The sequence below is a fragment of the Diabrotica undecimpunctata genome, unplaced genomic scaffold (genome assembly GCF_040954645.1).
Source record: "Diabrotica undecimpunctata isolate CICGRU unplaced genomic scaffold, icDiaUnde3 ctg00001284.1, whole genome shotgun sequence".
In the NCBI taxonomy this organism is placed as follows: domain Eukaryota; kingdom Metazoa; phylum Arthropoda; class Insecta; order Coleoptera; family Chrysomelidae; genus Diabrotica; species Diabrotica undecimpunctata.
In genome coordinates this window covers 29612-38387 of record NW_027312114.1, presented here as the reverse complement: position 1 = coordinate 38387, position 8776 = coordinate 29612, and the positions used below count along the sequence as shown (strand labels likewise).

General features: G+C 31.9%; 2 protein-coding genes across 4 annotated transcripts; one reads left to right on the top strand and one right to left on the bottom strand.

The window, feature by feature from the left end:
* Positions 1 to 201: 201 nt before the first annotated feature.
* Positions 202 to 3116, bottom strand: LOC140431506 (uncharacterized). The gene is made up of 2 exons (XM_072519420.1): positions 2959 to 3116; positions 202 to 2869 (listed from the first exon to the last, which is right to left on the bottom strand). The coding sequence occupies exon 2, from the start codon at positions 2673 to 2675 to the stop codon at positions 354 to 356; it is 2322 nt and encodes a 773-aa protein (XP_072375521.1). The 5' UTR covers positions 2676 to 2869; positions 2959 to 3116; the 3' UTR covers positions 202 to 353.
* Positions 3117 to 3139: 23 nt separating this feature from the next.
* On the top strand, positions 3140 to 7144 carry LOC140431505 (uncharacterized). Of its 3 annotated transcripts, XR_011949689.1 has the most exons (3): positions 3140 to 3277; positions 3367 to 6882; positions 6972 to 7144. XR_011949689.1 is itself a non-coding variant. In XM_072519418.1 (2 exons), the coding sequence occupies exon 2, from the start codon at positions 3561 to 3563 to the stop codon at positions 5973 to 5975; it is 2415 nt and encodes an 804-aa protein (XP_072375519.1). In that variant the 5' UTR covers positions 3140 to 3277; positions 3367 to 3560; the 3' UTR covers positions 5976 to 6940. The 3 variants fall into 3 exon arrangements, 1 of the variants encoding a protein (XP_072375519.1); XR_011949690.1 differs by having other exon boundaries at positions 3140 to 6882; XM_072519418.1 differs by lacking the exon at positions 6972 to 7144 and having other exon boundaries at positions 3367 to 6940.
* The last annotated feature ends 1632 nt before the right edge of the window (positions 7145 to 8776 follow it).

The following is an 8776-nucleotide window of genomic DNA, read 5'->3' as shown; positions in this document are numbered from 1 at the left end:
GGGGATACTGAAACTGATTGTGATAAGAGATTGATAGATGTGGTGTGAGTATTTATAAGAAAATCTGTGTGATTAGTCAGATGGTAGTTATTGGAGAGGATGGGAAATGGGATATTGGAAAAGTGATGTTAGTGTATTAATGGTGACAAGAATAGAGTTAAGTATGGCGGATTAAATAAGGTGATATTAAGGTATGGGAAATTAGAAAGAAATGTAGAAGTAAGTAAAACTGGATGTGTAGTTAACAGAAAGAAAGTTAGATCAGGAAAATAATTGTCGATGAAGTGGAACAAAGTCTCTGTTGATGCTGGTGTGACGATTAACACAATTGGGACTGTTTTTCTTTTCCTTGACTATTTCCAAATCCTCAAAAGGTCAAGTTTGAGATAATCTCTACCTGGGATGTTATGAAGAAGAGAAATATCATCTGGTACCTTGATTGTGTGATTGTGATATTTAAGATGATGGGAGAAAGAAGAAGTGTTATCTAACTTAGAATGTTCAATGGCCCTGGTTACTAGAGATCTACAAGTTCTACCAATATAAGTGGCATCACAGTCAGAACATTGAAGTTTATAAACCCCACTGCGTTTGCTGAAGTCAATAGAGTCCTTACTATTGCATAATGATCTACTCAATTTATTGTTAACTTTAAAGGAAATCTTAATATTTTCAACAGAATTCAGGATAGTGTTTTTGATTGATTCGGAAAGTGTTGGACAGTGAAATGGTAATGAGAAGTAAGATGGGGAATCTGAAGTAATGTTATGGTAAGCTGATTGTTGAAGCAATTTACGTTTCTTTTTATAAATGAGTTTATGGATGATATCTGGGTTGTAGCCATTATTGAAAGCAATCTGTTTGATTATGTTTAGTTCTTGGATGTAGTTAGTGTTGGATAATGGAATGGTTTCTAAACGATGAATGAAGCTGTTGAATGCAGATAATTTGTGTGAAATGGGATGGTTAGAATTGAAATGTATGACATGATCTGTTTGTGTGGGTTTTCTGTAGATGCTATAATCAAAGACATTATTAATTCTATTGATGGAAAGGTCTAAAAAATTGATGGAGAAGTTAGATTCTAATTCCATAGTGAATTTGATATTGGGGTGAATATTATTGATAGTGTTTAATAAGGAAAAAGCTGTATTTGAGTTACCTCTAATGAAAACTAAGCAATCATCAACGTAACGGAACCAGTGTAGAATTGTATTGTTAGTCATGATTTGAGTGGATTCTAGATGATTCATGAAGAGGTCAGCTAAAAAGGGGGAAAGACAACTTCCCATGGCCAAGCCATCAGGTTGTTTATAAAAAATATTATTGAAAGAAAAATAATCTTGTGATAAACAAAAGGAAAGTATTTCTATTATTGGTGTGATGACTGAGGGATTAGTTGATTTAGATGTGAGAAGGTCCTGGACTAACTGAATAGTTTCAAGTTTAGGTACAGAAGTAAAGAGATTGCTAACGTCAAATGAAAGCATGGTCATATCTGGTAGGAGTTTTATGTGATTGAGTTTGGATATAAGTTGGGATGAGTTTTTGATAGAAAAAGTGGGAGAAAAACCTGTTATGTCCTTGATTACCCTGAGTATGAATTTAGAGATTATGGAGACCGGGGTGTTGATGAAACTGACTACTGGACGGATTGGAATGCCCTCTTTGTGGATTTTTGGAAGACCATACAGTCTAGGAATTAATGGGTTACTAGGGATTTTGTAATATGGTGCATGAAAATCAGTGAAAAAAGTAGAATATTTCTTTAAAAATGCTTTTTGTTTATTAATGAATCTGTTAAGTGGGTCATGTGGAAGTACTATGAAGCCATTATTATTCAAAAAGGTGGAAACTTTGTTGATGTATTCAGTGTGGTCTAGAATTACTAAACAATTTCCTTTATCTGATTTGGATATTATTAGATTATGGTTTTTTATTTTCTTTTTTATTGAATTTAAAGTTTTTAAACTATTATGATGTGGATGATGAAAATGTGAATTGGAAGTTAAGTTTTTGTATGCAGCATGAAGTTTTTTGAAACAATTATTTCTAATGACATTTTTTTGTTGTAAAGAAATTGAAAGTTTTTCTATGATTATGTCTATTTCTATGGAAAGTTCTTGTAGGTCTATTTCAGAGATGTCTGTGGGAATAGAAAATTGGAGGCCATGATTCAAGAGTTCTAATTCATCTTGTGAGAAATTTATATTAGATAGATTTTTGATTCTAGGGTGAAATTTGAAGTTAGAAAATTTGGATCTATTATTAGAAGAATTGGTGGACACTAAATGTGACTTCTGTTGAATGAGATTGTGAAGTTTATTATTAAGTTTGAAAAATTTAACTGAAGCACAATGGTTAACTTTGTCCTGTACATCATGCAAAAAAGAGGTTAAGTCTAGATTATCAAAATGTTGTAAAAGTCTATTGTACATTACCTTCATATTACAATTGATGTTATCTAACTTGGAATAATGTTTGCCTATTTCTTTCCTGAGGAGTTTGGTTTGTAGTTGATTAACATATGTACTGGGTACATTTTTTGATGTTTTAACTCTAGCGAATACAGGAACTACATTATTATTAATACATTGATGAATAAACCATATGTCCAACTCTAATTGTTTCCTCCTTGTAGCCAGACGAATGTATTGGTTAGCCCAAATGACCATATCGTCAATTTAAAATTAAAAGTGAAACTGGAACAAACCATGAAGTGGAAATATCCAGGAGTGGCTAGTATACCTGTTGAATACAAAGCACGTGGTGTTCGTGTGTATTAAGGTATAAAAAAATGCTTATTACAAGCTTAAATTTTTATTTTAAGAAGATCTTTTCGGAATTAAATCATTCCATCATCAGTTAACTAAAAGAGAGAGTAAAAATACCAATATTAAAAAACACAAGTTAAAATTTAAATATATAGAAATAACACGTTGGTTTTTTACTACTTACATAAAAAGTTGTTAAAAAACATTGTATGGCCACTTAAAAAAACTTTCGAAGGACATCCGTATTAAAATATAATCCTCATGGTTTTATCAAGGTAAATGCAATAGACTTAACTTATTGATTATTAAAACTGAAGATGGGGGCATCTTACATGACCCCCTGTAGCTGTAGCATGTAAGATGCCCCCATCTTCAGTTTTAATAATCAATAAGTTAAGTCTATTGCATTTACCTTGATAAAACCATGAGGATTATATTTTAATACGGATGTCCTTCGAAAGTTTTTTTAAGTGGCCATACAATGTTTTTTAACAACTTTTTATGTAAGTAGTAAAAAACCAACGTGTTATTTCTATATATTTAAATTTTAACTTGTGTTTTTTAATATTGGTATTTTTACTCTCTCTTTTAGTTAACTGATGATGGAATGATTTAATTCCGAAAAGATCTTCTTAAAATAAAAATTTAAGCTTGTAATAAGCATTTTTTTATACCTTAATACACACGAACACCACGTGCTTTGTATTCAACAGGTATACTAGCCACTCCTGGATATTTCCACTTCATGGTTTGTTCCAGTTTCACTTTTAATTTTAAATTGACGATATGGTCATTTGGGCTAACCAATACATTCGTCTGGCTACAAGGAGGAAACAATTAGAGTTGGACATATGGTTTATTCATCAATGTATTAATAATAATGTAGTTCCTGTATTCGCTAGAGTTAAAACATCAAAAAATGTACCCAGTACATATGTTAATCAACTACAAACCAAACTCCTCAGGAAAGAAATAGGCAAACATTATTCCAAGTTAGATAACATCAATTGTAATATGAAGGTAATGTACAATAGACTTTTACAACATTTTGATAATCTAGACTTAACCTCTTTTTTGCATGATGTACAGGACAAAGTTAACCATTGTGCTTCAGTTAAATTTTTCAAACTTAATAATAAACTTCACAATCTCATTCAACAGAAGTCACATTTAGTGTCCACCAATTCTTCTAATAATAGATCCAAATTTTCTAACTTCAAATTTCACCCTAGAATCAAAAATCTATCTAATATAAATTTCTCACAAGATGAATTAGAACTCTTGAATCATGGCCTCCAATTTTCTATTCCCACAGACATCTCTGAAATAGACCTACAAGAACTTTCCATAGAAATAGACATAATCATAGAAAAACTTTCAATTTCTTTACAACAAAAAAATGTCATTAGAAATAATTGTTTCAAAAAACTTCATGCTGCATACAAAAACTTAACTTCCAATTCACATTTTCATCATCCACATCATAATAGTTTAAAAACTTTAAATTCAATAAAAAAGAAAATAAAAAACCATAATCTAATAATATCCAAATCAGATAAAGGAAATTGTTTAGTAATTCTAGACCACACTGAATACATCAACAAAGTTTCCACCTTTTTGAATAATAATGGCTTCATAGTACTTCCACATGACCCACTTAACAGATTCATTAATAAACAAAAAGCATTTTTAAAGAAATATTCTACTTTTTTCACTGATTTTCATGCACCATATTACAAAATCCCTAGTAACCCATTAATTCCTAGACTGTATGGTCTTCCAAAAATCCACAAAGAGGGCATTCCAATCCGTCCAGTAGTCAGTTTCATCAACACCCCGGTCTCCATAATCTCTAAATTCATACTCAGGGTAATCAAGGACATAACAGGTTTTTCTCCCACTTTTTCTATCAAAAACTCATCCCAACTTATATCCAAACTCAATCACATAAAACTCCTACCAGATATGACCATGCTTTCATTTGACGTTAGCAATCTCTTTACTTCTGTACCTAAACTTGAAACTATTCAGTTAGTCCAGGACCTTCTCACATCTAAATCAACTAATCCCTCAGTCATCACACCAATAATAGAAATACTTTCCTTTTGTTTATCACAAGATTATTTTTCTTTCAATAATATTTTTTATAAACAACCTGATGGCTTGGCCATGGGAAGTTGTCTTTCCCCCTTTTTAGCTGACCTCTTCATGAATCATCTAGAATCCACTCAAATCATGACTAACAATACAATTCTACACTGGTTCCGTTACGTTGATGATTGCTTAGTTTTCATTAGAGGTAACTCAAATACAGCTTTTTCCTTATTAAACACTATCAATAATATTCACCCCAATATCAAATTCACTATGGAATTAGAATCTAACTTCTCCATCAATTTTTTAGACCTTTCCATCAATAGAATTAATAATGTCTTTGATTATAGCATCTACAGAAAACCCACACAAACAGATCATGTCATACATTTCAATTCTAACCATCCCATTTCACACAAATTATCTGCATTCAACAGCTTCATTCATCGTTTAGAAACCATTCCATTATCCAACACTAACTACATCCAAGAACTAAACATAATCAAACAGATTGCTTTCAATAATGGCTACAACCCAGATATCATCCATAAACTCATTTATAAAAAGAAACGTAAATTGCTTCAACAATCAGCTTACCATAACATTACTTCAGATTCCCCATCTTACTTCTCATTACCATTTCACTGTCCAACACTTTCCGAATCAATCAAAAACACTATCCTGAATTCTGTTGAAAATATTAAGATTTCCTTTAAAGTTAACAATAAATTGAGTAGATCATTATGCAATAGTAAGGACTCTATTGACTTCAGCAAACGCAGTGGGGTTTATAAACTTCAATGTTCTGACTGTGATGCCACTTATATTGGTAGAACTTGTAGATCTCTAGTAACCAGGGCCATTGAACATTCTAAGTTAGATAACACTTCTTCTTTCTCCCATCATCTTAAATATCACAATCACACAATCAAGGTACCAGATGATATTTCTCTTCTTCATAACATCCCAGGTAGAGATTATCTCAAACTTGACCTTTTTGAGGATTTGGAAATAGTCAAGGAAAAGAAAAACAGTCCCAATTGTGTTAATCGTCACACCAGCATCAACAGAGACTTTGTTCCACTTCATCGACAATTATTTTCCTGATCTAACTTTCTTTCTGTTAACTACACATCCAGTTTTACTTACTTCTACATTTCTTTCTAATTTCCCATACCTTAATATCACCTTATTTAATCCGCCATACTTAACTCTATTCTTGTCACCATTAATACACTAACATCACTTTTCCAATATCCCATTTCCCATCCTCTCCAATAACTACCATCTGACTAATCACACAGATTTTCTTATAAATACTCACACCACATCTATCAATCTCTTATCACAATCAGTTTCAGTATCCCCAGCTTACATCTTTACATTCATCTCCTACTTCATTTTCTTTCTCTTTCTTTTATTTCTTTTTCCTCGATTCATCTTCCACAAATTTCAAACCAACTTTTATTTATATCTACTTCATACAAGGAAACAATTAGGTAATAACATTCTCTTTACCGCTTCCAAATGATTTATTAATTTCAACTACCTAACTTAAATTTTGCCTTACCCTGGTATACCAAATTTATTTTACATCGCAGTCACTCATTGTTTTACATTCTACCACCTTTTTAAAATACCAAAAATTGCTATTGATTTTACTACACACAAAACACAATACTTCACTAAAAACTGCCTATTCACAAACTTAAGCACAATGACTTTTGCTCCTACTACATCATTCCACTTGACATCGATGGGTACTAACTGATTTTTCATACCATCTTTATATCAGTTAGCCCAAGACTCCAGAACAGATCAGAGGTAATGTAAGTCGAAAAAACTTCACCAGCTACAGGGGGTCATGTAAGATGCCCCCATCTTCAGTTTTAATAATCAATAAGTTAAGTCTATTGCATTTACCTTGATAAAACCATGAGGATTATATTTTAATACGGATGTCCTTCGAAAGTTTTTTTAAGTGGCCATACAATGTTTTTTAACAACTTTTTATGTAAGTAGTAAAAAACCAACGTGTTATTTCTATATATTTAAATTTTAACTTGTGTTTTTTAATATTGGTATTTTTACTCTCTCTTTTAGTTAACTGATGATGGAATGATTTAATTCCGAAAAGATCTTCTTAAAATAAAAATTTAAGCTTGTAATAAGCATTTTTTTATACCTTAATACACACGAACACCACGTGCTTTGTATTCAACAGGTATACTAGCCACTCCTGGATATTTCCACTTCATGGTTTGTTCCAGTTTCACTTTTAATAATAAGCATTTTATTAAAATCTTATATTTTCTTCACAATCTGGCACCCATGTACAGGTTTGCATAAGTTACCAGACAGGTAAAAATATACTCGAATAGAATCCTGCTGAGAATTAAGTTTCTGTTAATAGTTTTTTAAATTTATGACTAGAGGCCGCCATATGACGGCAGAATAAAAATCAAACGTTTGTTCCATAAGGATTGTCTAACTAGTCCTATTTAAACAATGGTACAACCATCGCTATACATAATGATTTCTGGATTTTGCTCGCTTGGATTTATAAGTGGTATTGCATAGTTTTCCATAAAATGATGAAAGCAGGAGGCAAATTCTTCGGCAGATAATCCTCCCTCACTCTCATTCCATATATAACAGTAGCCATCTTTTGTTTGTAGATTAAAAAAACAGAGGTTGTACACACATAATTTGGTCTTATAATATAAACTACTTATATTAGATTTTGGCGCCAGCAGGACTGCTTGAAGGTCCATTGCATATACATGACGTTTATTATTGAAATCATTGTGTTTTTCAATCCTTGCCTCTTTTTTTTTAATAATATGTAAGTTGTACTCAGTTTCAGAAACATGGTTATTCTTGTAAGCAGCACATAGCCCACACTCATCCTTTTTAGGCCGGAAAAGAGACAGATTTTGTGTATTAAACACGTTATTGAACGTAAACATAGATAATGGAGCTATATTCTTTGCACGACACCAATCGTTAACGTAAAGTTTATATAGTTCTTGTTTTGAAGACCACTCTGGTAAAAGATACTTTTTGCTCGTAGAAGATCTACAATAATGTGACTCCATACACGGTAGAGAATTAAAAAAATCTGTTAATGCCGTATGTTCGCTTTCAAATGGATTTTTACGACTTCTGTTTTGTCTATAAACGTTGGGCTTTTGCTTAGATGCATAATCACTGGATTCCAATGGTAATGAAAAGTTATTTTTCCAATTTAATAATGTCCATCTGCCAATACCTGTCGTATTTACATACATTTTGCGGCATACTCTAATATCTGTGTCGTTGCTTCGAAGATAATACATTAACGATTGTTTACGTTTAGATTTTTCTGGGTCTTTTCTATCTCTCGGTCTATTTATAGCAGTCGATTTTACAGTATTATCTACAAATACTTTTTTTTCTCCCCAGCTTAAATTCCAGAAATACTTAAATATTACATTTCTCTCTTCCTCAGAAATTTTATTACACTTAAGTAATCCATTTTCTTTGGTCTTGCAACAACATCTTTCTTTTAATTCTCGGGGTGTTTTCTCCATATCATAGTTCCACTTTCCATTTATTTTCTGTCTTCCAAAATAGCTCTTAACCATTTCCCGACGACTTTTATTTTTTTCAGAATACCAGGTCTTTTTATTAACCTGAAACCTCATTTTACGTTTTTTGCTTTTTTCTGAAACATCATAGCTGTCAGAATCCGAATGGTCAGAGTATGGTACTAAAGGCTTAATGAAATCACTGTCATCTGATATGGCATCTTCATTCCACTGATATTCAATATGTGAAACATCACCAGTTGCTGAAAAATTTTCGGGATTTTCGTTAAGGTCCATGCGTTCATCTGAGAAAATATCTTCTGGTATATCTCGAGTAAA

What these genes read in the sequence shown, in the direction of transcription:
- LOC140431506 (XM_072519420.1), bottom strand. Translation starts at nt 2,675, where the DNA reads ATGGTCATTTGGGCTAACCAATACATTCGTCTGGCTACAAGGAGGAAA.
- LOC140431505 (XM_072519418.1), top strand. Translation starts at nt 3,561, where the DNA reads ATGGTCATTTGGGCTAACCAATACATTCGTCTGGCTACAAGGAGGAAA.